We start from the raw sequence: 15508 nt of genomic DNA, 5'->3' as shown, positions 1-15508 counted from the left end.
CTCACTCTAAGGGGGTGGAGCATGTGCTTAGAAAAGTGTTGGATTTCTGCAACTCCCAGATTGCGGATTGGGCTTCAACACCTAGCATAGGGAATCCAGAAGGTATGTAACAGAACTGACATTCATTCCTACCAGAATACCTGGCCTTGTTCACACAATGCAGAACACAGATAAACCTTATGCAAATACAAAACCACAAACTAAAAGTCCTAATATACACAAACTAAGCCTTAAGATGCCAGACTGCATCACCAAAGAAACCGAAAGAAATGCATTTCTTCCCAAACAGTGCAAAATATAGAAAGCAGATGTAAATTCTTAAAACTGACATGTTTCAATCACTGAATTAAAAATATAATCATTTTTCCTACCTTTGTCATCTGGTGATTTTATTTTTCTAATCATCTTTTCCCAGTCTCTGGTTACACTTTCTTCTGTATGTGCTCTTAATTCTGTTTCCAGGACTTTCTTACCCATTTGCTGTTTTTCTCTCTTCACTTTCTGCCCTACATCCATCTTTTCAAAATCATTCAACTGACCCGCATTGGTAACAAAATTCATGGAGAGTGATCAAAATAAAGTTTATAAAAATACTCAGAGATATGGAACTCTGTAGGGAAGGCTTGAATACCTCCCTTGGGTGAAGAGTTCACCTTCCAGTCTTTGTGATTTTATAAAAACTTTGATCACTAATTCCACAGAATATTGCTTAATTCAGACTGAATAGTCTGGCATCTCTCTCTCCCATTCTTCCCATCCATCCTACCATAGTCTGGCATCTTTCGCTCCTTCCCTCCCCTTCCAGTGGTTACTCTCTCTCCTTTCCTTATGGTCTGGTATCTCTCTTTCATTCTTGCAGTCTGACATCTCTTCCCCTCCCTCCTCCCCATCCCTCCTCCCCTACTGAGGTCCAGCATCTCTCTCCTTCCTTTCCTTCCCCATGGTCCATCTCTCTCCTTTCCTTCCCCCGTTCCTGTAGTCTGCTATCTGTCTCCTCTCCTTGCAGTGGCATATCTCTCTCCCCCTTCCCTTCCATCCCTGCTCTGCATCTCTCTCCTTCCTTTCCCACTCTTCCCACTGTCCTCCCCATTCTCTTTTTTTTCCCACAGTGGTCTGGCATTATCCTACCCTTTCCTCCCCATCTCTACAGTCCAGCATCATTGTAGTAACCTCTCCCTCCCGCCAGCAGAATCTGGCACTTATTTACCCTATTGTTTTCTAATGCTGTCCTCTTCAGGCCGCAGGTAGCATGAGTGAAGTAAACGCACTGCCTTCGCTACAGCTTCCTGTCCCTACGGTAGGAAGCTGTAGCAAAGGGAAAGCTTCCAGGGCCACTGAAGACAGCATATTTACTTCACGTACGCTGCCTGTGGACCGAAGAGTGCAGTGCTAGGAAAAAAAGGGTAAAAGTGTGTGGATTCTGCTTGGGGGTGGGGGTTGAAATTTTGTACAGGCTCTGCAGGCCCCTGAGGTCTCAGAGGGCTGCCATCGGCTCACAGGCCTTGCAATGAAAACCACTGTCTTAGACCTTATGATCTTTCCTGCAATATTCACCATTTTAATAGTATAGATATAAAATTTGTGTAGCATAAGACTATACCTTGGATGCAACTTGCTCCAACTGTGTGCTTGTCCTAAACAGCTCTTCTCGGCTTTTGATTAGAGTCTTGTCTTTCTCCATTAGTTCTGACTGGACTTTTTCTAGCAGCTGCTGCAATTCTTGCATCTCCTTCAAGTGATTCTTCAGGTCCTTCTCTTGAACTTGCAGGCAAAGGTCTAGCTCATTCACTTTGGATTTTAATTCTTTAACAACATAAACCACAATAATCTTCAATTTTCTCACTTTCTATTTTCAAAATATCTATGAAGAATTTTAGTTAAAAGCTGAAGGGAAAACAAAGGACTTTTGGATTTAGCCAAAACCTTTTTTTTTCAGTTGGAGCTCAAGGCAAGTTACATTTTGATACACTTAGGGGCGGCCCTATAATGAGGCCAACTGAGGCGGCGGAATCAGGTGGCACTCTTGAGGGAGCAGCATCTTACTGCTAGCCCTCTTTGCCACTCCCCTTTCTGACATCTAAGGCTTTTATCCTTCTTCCCACAATCGGCATTTTCCCCATCCTACTCCCTGCCGCTGTATCACCTTTAGTTTTCTGAAAAGGTCACCAGGCAGTAGTAGCGATTCCCTGTCGTCAGTTCCTGCGTCTTCTCTCCAGTGCGGCCCACTCTCTCTGATAACTTCCTGTTTTTGCTGTGGCAGAACGCAGTGGAGAGAAGATGCAAGGATCAGTGACAGGGAATCGCTACTGCCGCCTGGATACTTTTACAGTGGCAAGGGGAGGGGTTAAGATGGGAAAAATGCTGATTGTGGGGAGAAAGGTGAAAACCTTAGATGCCGAGAAGGGGAGTTGCAAGGAGGGCCGGCAGCAAGATGCTGCTCCCTCAACAGTACCACCTGAAGATAGATATTGTACTCGGGGGAGGGAGTGGGAGAAAGGAGAGAAGTTGGACTCAAGGAAGGAAACATAGACTCAGAGATGGGGTAAGGGAGAGAGGTAGGGAGAGAGGTCAGATTTGGAAGATGGATGGGGAGGATAGATGAGCTAGAAGGGGCATAGAGAGAGATGGACTTGGTGGAAGGAGAAAATGTGTGGGGGAGAGAGATGGACTTGGTGGAAGGGGGAATATGGGGAGAGAGAGAGATGGACTTGGTGGAGGGGAAAATAGGCAGACAGAGGGTGAAGGGGGAAAATGGAGAGAGAGAGAGATGGTGAAGGGGGAAATGGGGCGAGAGAGAGATGGACTTGGTGGAGGGGGAAATGGGGAGAGAGATGGACTTGGTGGAGGGGAAAATGGGCAGAGAGAGATGGTGAAGGGGGAAAATGGAGAGAGAGAGATATGGTGAAGGGGAAAATGGGGATAGAGAGAGATGGACTTGGTGGAGGGGGAAATGGGGAGAGAGAGAGATGGACTTGGTGGAGGGGGAAAATGGGATAGAGATGGATTTTGTAGAAGGGAAAATGGGGAGTGGAAAAATGGGAAAAGAGAGATGGACTTGGAGGAGGGGGAAAAATAGACTTGGTGGAGGAGGGGAAATGAGGAGAGAGATAGATAGGAATAGGAGGCTGGGGAAGAGGCAAGATAGGAAATGGGAGAGCTAGGGGTGAGAGAAAGCAATAAAGTTGATAGGTAGGTGAAAAGTAGAAAGAAGTAGGGTAAAATCTGAGTGGATAGGGCAAAAAAAAGGAAGGGAAGAGCTAAAAAAGAAAAATCAGTATATTGAGGGAACAAGGCAGGAGGAAAGAGAATTGAAAAAAAAAAAAAGACAACAGCCACTGGAAAAAGAAGGACAGGAAAGCAGACAAGTAACTGGAACCAGCATAATAGAACATGAAACCCTCCAGAAAACAAAGGTAGAATAAAGTGTTTTATTTGGAATGAATTAATTAAAATATGTTTGTTTTCAGCTCAGAACCAAGAGCCTAGTCTTTTTTTTGTGTTAAGTTTTTTTTTATTCATTTTTCATATAACAACAAGTGTACCACTTAAATTTATATAATTTCATTACGTACACACTTGATATTCCTTCATACTTTACTATACTATATATATAACGTATCATTATATAATATTTTGTAAAGATCAATATCCAAGCGACCAAAATGCAAGGGACCTGGGGAGAGGAAGAAGCGATATGGATTGCTCTGAAAAGAGAAAATGGAACTTCTATCTACGTGGGTGTAGTCTACAGACCTCCGACTCAATCGCAGCAAATTGATAAGGATCTGATTGTGGATATCCAAAAGTTTGGAAGGAAAGAGGAGGTTCTGCTGTTGGGAGATTTCAACCTGCCGGATGCGGACTGGAATGTTCCATCTGCGGAATCGGAAAGAAGTAGGGAGATTGTGGATGCCTTTCAAGAGGCTCTGCTCAGACAAATGGTGACGGAACCCACAAGGGAAAAAGCGATATTGGATCTGGTCCTCACAAATGGAGAGAGTATCTCTAATGTTCGAGTGGGTGCTCACCTGGGTAGTAGCGATCATCAAACGGTTTGGTTTGATATAACGGCTAAAGTGGAGAGCGGCCGCACGATACTTAAAGTCCTAGATTTCAAACGTACGGACTTTAATGCAATGGGAAAGTACCTGAAGAAAGAGCTGTTAGGATGGGAGGATATAAGAGAAGTGGAAAGACAGTGGTCTAAGCTGAAAGGAGCGATAAAAATGGCTACGGACCTTTATGTGAAGAAAATCAATAAAAACAAGAGAAAAAGGAAGCCGATATGGTTCTCCAACCTAGTGGCTGAGAAAATAAAGGCGAAAGAGTTGGCGTTCATGAAATATAAAAAAACCCAAGAAGAGGAGAGCAGAAAGGACTACAGGGTGAAACTGAAAGAAGCCAAGAGAGAGATACGTTTGGCGAAGGCACAGGCGGAAGAACAAATGGCTAAAAATGTAAAAAAGGGAGATAAAATTTTTTTCAGATATATTAGTGAAAGGAGGAAGATAAAAAATGGAATTGCTAGGCTAAAAGATGCTGGGAACAAATATGTGGAGAGTGATGAGGAGAAAGCAAATGTGCTAAACAAATACTTCTGTTCTGTGTTCACAGAAGAAAATCCTGGAGAAGGACCGAGATTGTCTGGCAAAGTTACACGAGAAAATGGAGTAGATTCTGCGCCGTTCACGGAGGAGGGTGTTTATGAGCAACTTGAAAAACTGAAGGTGGACAAAGCGATGGGACCAGACGGGATCCATCCCAGGATACTAAGGGAGCTCAGAGAGGTTCTGGCGAGTCCTATTAAAGACTTGTTCAACAAATCTCTGGAGACGGGAGTGATTCCTGGGGATTGGAGGAGAGCGGATGTGGTCCCTATTCATAAAAGTGGTCACAGGGATGAAGCAGGAAACTACAGTTCACTTCAATTGTTGGAAAAATAATGGAAGTGTTGCTGAAAGAAAGGATAGTGTATTTCCTTGAATCTAATGGGTTACAGGATCCGAGGCAACATGGCTTTACAAAAGGTAAATCGTGCCAAACGAACCTGATTGAATTTTTTGATTGGGTGACCAGAGAGCTGGATCGAGGACATATGCTAGATGTAATTTACTTGGATTTCAGCAAAGCCTTTGATACAGTTCCTCATAGGAGGCTGTTGAACAAACTTGAAGGGCTGAAGTTAGGACCCAAAGTGGTGAACTGGGTCAGAAACTGGCTGTCGGACAGACGCCAGAGGGTGGTGGTTAATGGAAGTCGCTCGAAGGAAGGAAAGGTGACTAGTGGAGTCCCTCAGGGTTCGGTGCTGGGGCCAATCCTGTTCAATATGTATGTAAGTGACATTGCTGAAGGGTTAGAAGGAAAAGTGTGCCTTTTTGCAGATGATACCAAGATTTGTAACAGAGTAGACACCGAAGAGGGAGTGGAAAATATGAAAAAGGATCTGCAAAAGTTAGAGGAATGGTCTAATGCCTGGCAACTAAAATTCAATGCAAAGAAATGCAGAGTAATGCATTTGGGGATTAATAATAGGAAGGAACCGTATATGCTGGGAGGAGAGAAGCTGATATGCACGGACGGGGAGAGGGACCTTGGGGTGATAGTGTCCGAAGATCTAAAGGCGAAAAAACAGTGTGACAAGGCAGTGGCTGCTGCCAGAAGGATTCTGGGCTGTATAAAGAGAGGCGTAGTCAGTAGAAGGAAGAAGGTGTTGATGCCCCTGTACAGGTCATTGGTGAGGCCCCACTTGGAGTATTGTGTTCAGTTTTGGAGACCGTATCTGGCGAAAGACGTAAGAAGACTTGAGGCGGTCCAGAGGAGGGCGACGAAACTGATAGGAGGCTTGCGCCAGAAGACGTATGAGGAGAGACTGGAAGCCCTGAATATGTATACCCTAGAGGAAAGGAGAGACAGGGGAGATATGATTCAGACGTTCAAATACTTAAAGGGTATTAACGTAGAACAAAATCTTTTCCAGAGAAAGGAAAATGGTAAAACCAGAGGACATAATTTGAGGTTGAGGGGTGGTAGATTCAGGGGCAATGTTAGGAAATTCTACTTTACGGAGAGGGTGGTGGATGCCTGGAATGCGCTCCCGAGAGAGGTGGTGGAGAGTAAAACTGTGACTGAGTTCAAAGAATCGTGGGATGAACACAGAAGATTTAGAATCAGAAAATAATATTAAAGATTGAACTAGGCCAGTTACTGGGCAGACTTGTTCTGGTCTGCGTCTATGTATGGCCGTTTGGAGGAGGATGGGCAGGGGAGGGCTTCAATGGCTGGGAGGGTATAGATGGGCTGGAGTAAGTCTTAACAGAGATTTCGGCAGTTGGAACCCAAGCACAGTACCGGGTAAAGCTTTAGATTCTCGTCCAGAAATAGCTAAGAAGAAAAAAAAAAAAATTTAAATTGAATCAGGTTGGGCAGACTGGATGGACCATTCGGGTCTTTATCTGCCGTCATCTACTATGTTACTATGTTACTTTTACTATAATTTTGAAACAGTATATAATATTTAATAAGTATACCAACTATTTCTCAATTATAAACCCATCCCCTCCCCTTCCTTTGGGAACTGCATATAATACTACAAGATATATTGATAAATTATTTATATTATAAGATGAATAAAATAAACCCTAGTCTTGATGTTATTGGCTTGTTGAAGAATTCTGATTTAATATTGAATAAAGCTACCCTTATTACTACATTCACATTAGAACACGATAGAAATTGGATACTTCAAATACATTTTAGATTTAAGGATGCAAAATTTCTGGGTAACTCCATTATGATTTTTCCAGACTTCTGTAAGTCCACTCAACAGAGAAGGAAGGCTTTTTTAGCCCTAAAACCTCTGGTAATGGACCTTAAAGGAACCTTTTTCTTGCAATTTCTGTGCAAATGTATTGTTAAAACAGATGAGAAAACTTGCACACCAAGTTACTCGTAATCCAAGGTTTTACTGTATATATCTCCTTTGTGTTTTTGCTGAAAAGAAGGTTAAAGTATGTGTGGCGAGAAACATGATTCTTTGAGTTTGTCTAGTAGGATCTATTGTTTTGCTTTAAACATGGGTGACTTGAGCCTAAAAGAAATGGTGCGTGAGGCTCTGCTGTCATTTACTGTGTTACTGAAGCAACTACCCTCAAAGAAGCTGCTTGCCCATCTCCATTTTGGATGCGCGGGGGAGGGGGGCAGCTCCTCAGGCAGTTTCAAGTTTATTAGGTTTTTATATACTGCCTATCAAGATTATTTAAGCGGTTTTACAATCAGGTACTCAAGTATTTTCCCTATCTGTCCTGGTGGGCTCACAATCTAGCTAACGTACCTGAGGCTATGGAGGACTGAGTGACTTGCCCAGGGTCACAAGGAGCAGCGCAAGATTTGAACCCACAACTCCAGGGTACTGAGGCTGTAGCTCCAACCACTGCGCCACACACTCCTCCCCAACCACTGCGCCACACACTCCTTGAACTGCCCCTGGGTACACTCTCTCCCTTTTGATTTTCAACACTACAGGAGATCAATTTTTTCAAAAGCTATTTTTCTGAAGCAAGCAATAATTTATTCGTAAAAGGTTTAACTGAAAATTGCTTACCACTAACCTTGTTAAAACTATAAGGAGGAAGGATTCCACAACATGTGTATTTTTAGCCACTTAGGGCCTGATTCTATAAGTGGCACCTAGGTTAGACATTGCTAAGCACCTAGTAGTGTCTAACTGAATTGCGCAAGGATTCCAAAATGGTGTACTTGGCATGATAATTGATCACACCAGTTTTAAGCTAATCAAAAGAGGTTTAAATATGCAGAAAGCCTAGATCTAGGCACTGGCAGTTGCCTACTTGAAAAGTAGGCATAGTTAAGGGCGGAGAATAGGTGTAATATGACTTATGTGCCTGTAAAGTAGGCCAGGAAATCCCTAACCTACATTACTGGTGCCTAACACTATGACACCTACCACCTATGACACCTGCCACATCTCTACCTCCATTCCCTCCACCACTATGTCCAACATTCCTGTCCTTTGCATCCCTTTCAATCTGTGCCTCTGTTCCTTCTCCACTACCATATCCAACATTTCTCTCTCTCATCCTTATCTTCTCCATGCATCTCTATCTCACTCCTCTCTCTCTCTTTCTTACTTTCCCCATGTGCACCATCTGTTTCCTTCTCATTCACACATCCATGCTAGAGAATGACACGGGGAAAAAATCTGTCCCCTTCACCGCCCCGTCACCACCATTCCCTTCCCCTTCCCCGCCTCGTCACCACCACCATTCCCTAAGTCATTAGGCACCAGTAAGTACGATTCTGTAACTGGTAACTAGCAATTGATAGAATCAGGCCTTTAGAGGGTAATTCTACAAGAAACACCTAGATTTAGGCATGCTAGGTTTAGACACCTACTTTTCTTTACAGAATACTACCATAAACAGTCAAAAACATGAACATAGACACCTGCCATAGAGTAGATGTAAATGCTCACACTTAAATTGCAAAAGATTACATGAGTAAACAAAGGCACTGCAATATATAGGTCCCCTCCGTATTCACGGGTTCAGCACTCGCAACTTCAATTATTTGCAGTTTTTATGTTACTGGTTCCAACCCCCAAATGACGTCATCCTGGAGTGCTGTGAAAAAGTTTGGGCCTTTTTTTTCCAGCATGGACTGTGCAGAGAGAAAATTTCAGTGTGTGTGCAGAGAAAAGTTCAGCACTTCAGTGTGTGTGTGCAGAAAGAAAAGTTCAGCACTTCAGCGTTGTGTGCAGAGAGAAAATTTCAGCACTCTCCTTCAGGAACAGGTCAGGTCTCCCTCCATATAGCACAGTTACTTACCGTAACAGGTGTTATCCAGGGACAGCAGGCAGATATTCTTGACTGATGGGTGACGGCACTGACGGAGCCCCGGTACGGACAATTTTAGAGTGATTGCACTCTCTTGGAAAGTTCTAGTAGGCCGCACCGCGCACGCGCGAGTGCCTTCCCGCCCGACAGAGGCACGCGGTCCCCAGTTAGGATAAGCCAGCTAAGAAGCCAACCCGGGGAGGTGGGTGGGACGCAAGAATATCTGCCTGCTGTCCCTGGATAACACCTGTTACAGTAAGTAACTGTGCTTTATCCCAGGACAAGCAGGCAGCATATTCTTGACTGATGGGTGACCTCCAAGCTAACAAAAAGAGGGATGGAGGGAAGGTTGGCCATTAGGAAAACAAATTTTGCAAAACAGATTGGCCGAAGTGTCCATCCCGTCTGGAGAAAGCATCCAGACAATAGTGAGATGTAAAAGTATGAACTGAGGACCAAGTAGCAGCCTTGCAGATTTCCTCAATAGGAGTGGAACGGAGGAAAGCTACAGATGCTGCCATAGCTCGAACTCTATGGGCCGTGACAGAACCTTCCAGTGTCAGTCCGGTCTGAGCATAACAGAATGAAATGCACGCTGCCAGCCAATTAGACAACATACGTTTAGAAACAGGATGTCCCAATTTATTCGGATCAAAGGACAGAAAGAGTTGGGGAGCTGATCTGTGGGGCTTAGTACGCTCTAAATAGTAAGCTAGAGCCCTCTTACAGTCCAAAGTATGTAGAGCCTGTTCTCCAGAATGAGAGTGAGGTTTCGGAAAGAAGACAGGCAGAACAATGGATTGGTTGAGATGGAATTCAGAGACAACCTTAAGGAGAAACTTTGGATGTGTACGCAGAACCACCTTGTCATGATGAAAGACCGTAAAAGGTGGATCTGCAACTAGTGCATGTAGCTCACTGACCCTCCTGGCAGAGGTAAGAGCAATAAGGAAAAGTACTTTCCAAGTGAGAAACTTGAAAGGAGTGGTAGCCAAAGGTTCAAATGGAGGCTTCATTAAGGCGGAAAGAACCACATTGAGATCCCAGATTACAGGAGGGGCTTTAAGAGGTGGTTTCACATTGAAAAGACTCCGCATGAACCTGGACACCAAGGGATGAGCTGAGAGAAGTTTTCCATGAACCGGCTCATGAAAAGCAGCAATAGCACTGAGGTGGACTCTGATGGAAGTAGACTTAAGGCCAGAGTCAGACAAAGAAAGCAGATAATCCAACAATGTCTCCACTGCCAGGGAAGTGGGATCAAGATGATGAAGAAGACACCAGGAAGAAAATCGTGTCCACTTCTGATGGTAACATTGCAGAGTGGCTGGTTTCCTGGAGGCATCTAGAATGGAACGAACGGGTTGAGACAAAAGAGTATCATGAGAAGTCAGCCCGAGAGATACCAAGCTGTCAGGTGCAGAGACTGGAGGTTGGGATGTAGAAGGGTCTCCTGATGCTGTGTAAGCAGAGAAGGAAACAGTGGAAGAAGAAAGGGTTCCCTGGAACTGAGTTGAAGTAGAAGGGAGAACCAATGTTGCCTGGGCCACCGTGGAGCAATCAGAATCATGGTGGCTCGTTCCCTCTTGAGCTTGAACAAGGTTCTTAACATGAGAGGCAGAGGAGGGAAAGCGTACAGGAACAGATTGGACCAGTCGAGGAGAAATGCATCCGCTGCCAGACGGTGAGGAGTGTAGAGTCTGGAGCAGAACAGGGGCAGCTGGTGATTGTGAGGAGCTGCAAAGAGGTCTATATGAGGAGTGCCCCACTAAGCGAAGATGGACTGCAGAGTTAAAGGATCGAGTGTCCACTCGTGAGGCTGGAAAATTCTGCTGAGTTTGTCCGCCAAGGAATTCTGTTCTCCCTGAATGTAGCTAGCTTTCAGGAATAGATGGTGATCAGTGGCCCAAGCCCAAATCTTCTGGGCTTCTTGGCACAAGAGGCGAGAGCCTGTCCCACCCTGCTTGTTGATGTAGTACATCGCAACTTGATTGTCTGTGCACAGTAGGAGGACTTGAGGAAAGAGGAGATGCTGGAAGGCCTTGAGGGCATAAAACATTGCTCTGAGTTCCAGGAAATTGATGTGATGCTTCATTTCCTGAGCTGTCCAAAGTCCTTGAGTTTGGAACTCGTTCAAATGAGCTCCCCAGGCATAAGGGGAGGCGTCGGTGGTGATGACAAGTTGATGAGGAGGTAGATGGAACAGAAGACCTCTGGAGAGATTTGAGGATATCAACCACCATTGTAGAGACTGACGAAGAGATGATGTTACAGATATGTGACGTGAGCAAGGATCCATCGCTTGGGACCACTGGGTAGCTAGGGTCCATTGAGGAGTGTGCAGGTGAAGATGTGCAAGTGGGGTGACATGAACTGTGGAGGCCATGTGACCCAGGAGTATCATCATTTGCTTGGCAGAGATGGAACGTTGTGGAAGCACCTGTTTACATAGAGATTGAAGCGTTTGAAGACGGTTGGACGGCAGGAACGCTCTCATGAGGACTGTGTCCAAGACTGCTCCAATGAATTGAAGTCTCTGAGTGGGGATGAGATGAGATTTGAGTAGATTGATCTCGAACCCCAGCAAACGTAGAAATAGGATGGTCTGGTTGGTGGCCTGGAGTACTGTATGAGATGAATTGGCCTTTATCAACCAATCGTCCAGGTAAGAAAACACCTGAAGGTGGTGGGAACGTAGAAAAGCAGCCACCACAATCAGACATTTGGTAAACACTCTTGGAGAGGAGGCAAGACCGAAGGGTAGTACCTTGTACTGGTAATGACAACGATTGATCATGAAGTGTAGGTACTGTCTGGAGGCCAGAGTGATCGGTATGTGAGTGTATGCTTCTTTGAGATCGAGGGAACATAGCCAGTCGCCTTGATTGAGAAGAGGGTAAAGAGTGGCTAAAGAGAGCATTCTGAATTTCTCTTTGACCAAGCATTTGTTGAGATCGCAAAGATCTAGGATGGGTCTGAGATCTCCTGTTTTTTGGGGACTAGAAAATAACGGGAGTAGAATCCCTGCCCCTTTTGATCTAGAGGAACTTCCTCTATGGCGTTCAGAAGGAGGAGGAATTGAACCTCCTGAAAAAGGAGTGAACCCTGAGGAGTGTTCAAAGCAGACTCTTTTGGCGGACTTTGGGCAGGAAGTGTCTGAAAGTTGAGAGAGTAGCCGTGGCGGATGATGTTGAGGACCCACTGATCCGAGGTGATGGTTTCCCAACGGCTTATGAAAAGAGTAAGGCGTCCTCCTATGGGCTGCGGAAGGTGGGCAGCAGGATGGAGGCTGGCTATGTCCTGGAGAACCAAGTCAAAAGGGTTGAGTGGATTTTTGTGAAGGGGGAGGCTTCACCTGTTGTTGCTGCTGTGCTGATCTAGTAGCTTGCCTCTGTTGTTGCCTCTGACGTCTGGGTTGTTGCGGGCCGAGGCCTCAATGGTGGCAGCAGGCCCCGCCGGGGCGAACCCGAAAAAATGAGAAAAAAAGAAAAGAAATGTCTTTCCTTTTTTTTAAAAAAAAAAAATAAGAAATAAGAAAAGGAATAAAATATCAAAAAGGTTTACGCGAGCGGGAAGGCGTTTAAGAAAAAATTTCAACAGCCGTTGAAAGTGCGTCTTCTTAGCTCCGCGGAAACTAAGAAACTGGGGACCGCGCGCCTCTGTCGGGCGGGAAGGCACTCGCGCGTGCGCGGTGCGGCCTACTAGAACTTTCCAAGTTCTTGGAGTGCAATCACTCTAAAATTGTCCGTACCAGGGCTCCGTCGGTGCCGTCACCCATCAGTCAAGAATATGCTGCCTGCTTGTCCTGGGATAATCACAGTATGGCTACAAAGCGTAAGACTTCAAATGCTACCGAAAGTGCTCCCAAGAGGGAAAAAAAAGTGAAGACCTTTTCAGAAAAGGTTGACTTATTGGATATACTTCATGGAGTCAAGTCAGTCTCCGCTGTTGCTCGGCATTATGGCATTACTGAATCTACAAAGAAGAAGGAAAAACCAATCCGTGAAGCCGTTGCTGCAGCTACACCGGCGGGTGTACACGTTGTTCGAGATACCAATCTCTCTCGTGTGGAAGCCACAACATTTATGTGGATGCAGGATTGCTACAAGAGGAGAATTCCTGTAGACTTTGTGTTGATAAAAGGAAAGGTAAAGTTTTTGTATGATAACTTGAAGAAAGGGGAAGGTGGATTGTCGCAATCCATGGACTTTCTGGCCAGTAAAGGGTGGTTTGATAAATTCCGGCACAGGTATGACCTAAGTAATATGAAAGTGACAGGAGAAGCAGCATCTGCCAACCAAGAGGCAGCTAGAGAGTTCCCTGCCACCTTTAAGGAAATTATTGAAGAGAAGGGATATGAACCAGAGCAGGCATTCAATGCCGATGAAACCGCTCTATTTTGGAAGGATAAGCGAGCACCAGACTTTAAGGCTGCAAGAGATAGACTAACCGTGCTGCTTTGTGCAAATGCAGTAGGCCATATGATAAAGCCAAACACTGATTTATAAAGCTGCAAACACCTGAGCTTTGAAGGGAAAAGATAAGTTCTAGCTGCCAGTTTACTGGATGCATAACAAGAGGGCTTGGATGAGAGCACTATTCCTTGAGTGGTTTCATCAGTGTTTTGTGCCTGAAGTAAGAAAATACCTTGCCAGTAAGGAATGGAGTTCAAGGTTCTATTGATATTGGACAATGCCCCTGGACACCCAAAACCACATGAGTTCCACAGTGAGGGTGCTGAGGTCATCTACATGCCCCCCAATACAACATCTCTCATCCAGCCTCTCGACCAGGGGGTAATAAGGATATTCAAGTCATACTACAAACGGTATTCAATGGAGAGGATTGTTCATGTGATGGAAAGACACCAACATGGAGAACATCATGAAAACGTGGAAGGACTTCACTATCGCCAATGTTATTGAAAGCTGTCAAGCCAGAGACAGTGAACTTGTCCTGGAAGAATCTTTGGCCTGAATGTGTAAAAATGGAGGCCACTGTCATTACCACAGAACCAGTCCAAGAAATTATGCAAGACATCGTGGACTTGGCAAAGAAGATGGGATGGGCTTTGCCCCTATTCCCCTCAAATACGGAGGGGGAATTGTAATTACCTAAATGAGGGACTGAAATGGGGAAGGTGACTAGTAACTGAGACGAGAACTTTTTTGTACAATATTACCAAAATCTATATTCATCTGAATATAAAATTATATAATTTTTGCACATAATTATGCATGCTGCCCAAACTTTGTCCATGAAAATACCCATCACATACTTATAGAATACCATTTAGCCAGAAACTGACAAGTTTTCTGATAGGCATTGATTCCACAGTCTTAGACTGGTTCTCAAAATTTTTACGATCCCGCTCTTACACTGTTAACATGAATGGAACCATGTCTTCTCCTTGAAGACCGCTATGTGTTGTTCCCCAGGGATCACCCCTGTCCCCTATTCTTTAAACATTTATATGTCTTCTTTGAAATTCTTCCATCTATCTCCCTTTGAAATTCTATTTACATATGCAGATGACATCCTTGTCCTTCTCGAGATAGATTCGAACCTCACTAACCTCACCGAAAATATAACAGCTTGCATAACGAAACTCCAATCCTGGGCCCTCTCTGTACAAATGAAGCTGAATGAGTCCAAAACAAAACTACTCTGACTTGGCCCAAAATTAGATCAGTTACCCACGCTCATTTCACTACCTTCTGGTCCCACGCTGCAGATCGAATGCTCAAAGTTTTGGGCATCATTATTGACTCTACACTTTCCTTTAATGATCATTTCAACTCGCTGGTAAAAAAAATGTTTTTTTTAGTCTTCACATGTTGAGGAAAGTGAGATCCTGCTTCCGCCAACATTTTGCTGTCGTTGTACAATCAATCATTCATTCTTTCTATTGTAATTCCATCTATCTAAGTCTAACCAATAAAAATCTTCAAAGACTTCAGCAGATCCAGAACACTGTGGCTAGGTTGATCTTTGCAAAAAGCAAATTCGATCATGTTTCCCAGCTTCTGTCAAAACTTTCTAGGATTTACTTTAAATGTACCTGCCAAATTTTCAAGATTCTACATGGCATTCTTCCTCCCCTAATCCCACTATCCTGGAATTCTTCGAGACCTGACACTACCAGATCCGCCCACAAATTCAAACTATCTTTCCCCTCATTAAAAGGCGTCATGCATGCAGGTAAATTAGGGAAATCCCTTTTCTTCAAATTCACTGCGCTTTGGAATAACCTCCCTGCCCCGCTGCGGAACTTAGGCTCATTCCAATAATTCCGAAAGCATCTGAAAACCTGGCTTTTCTCCAAAACGTAAAGCTATCTATTTAAAATGTAAAGCTAGCTATCCTCTTCATAATCTCTAATTTCTTATTATGTCCTTCCCTCATTTATTGAATTATCTGTAAACCATGTTGAGCTCTATCTTCATGGAGATGATGTGGTATACAGACTTAAGGTTTAGTTTAGTTTATGTATATATGTGAACATATATGCACATAATTTATTAGAATACTGGCATTTATGAGATCTAGTACTTTCCTATGTGCGGGACCTGCTGAGTGGAACAGGATGCAAGAATACATCAAGCAGCAAAAAGATTTGTACAAATTTTAAAAAATTGTTAAAGCATCATCTGTTT

General features: G+C 44.2%; 1 protein-coding gene across 4 annotated transcripts in view; it reads right to left on the bottom strand.

Moving 5' to 3' along the window:
• Positions 1 to 15508, bottom strand: part of CENPF (centromere protein F) — a 153232-nt gene that overhangs the window by 84746 nt on the left and 52978 nt on the right. For all 4 annotated transcript variants that reach the window (XM_033936676.1, XM_033936675.1, XM_033936678.1 and 1 more), the window contains exon 7: positions 1601 to 1803. In XM_033936676.1, coding sequence (XP_033792567.1) covers positions 1601 to 1803 — 203 coding nt within the window. The remainder of the gene's footprint in view (positions 1 to 1600; positions 1804 to 15508) is intronic.

Source organism: Geotrypetes seraphini, chromosome 3, assembly GCF_902459505.1.
Source record: "Geotrypetes seraphini chromosome 3, aGeoSer1.1, whole genome shotgun sequence".
Classification (NCBI taxonomy): Eukaryota; Metazoa; Chordata; class Amphibia; order Gymnophiona; family Dermophiidae; genus Geotrypetes; species Geotrypetes seraphini.
This window is presented reverse-complemented; position numbering and strand designations above follow the sequence as displayed.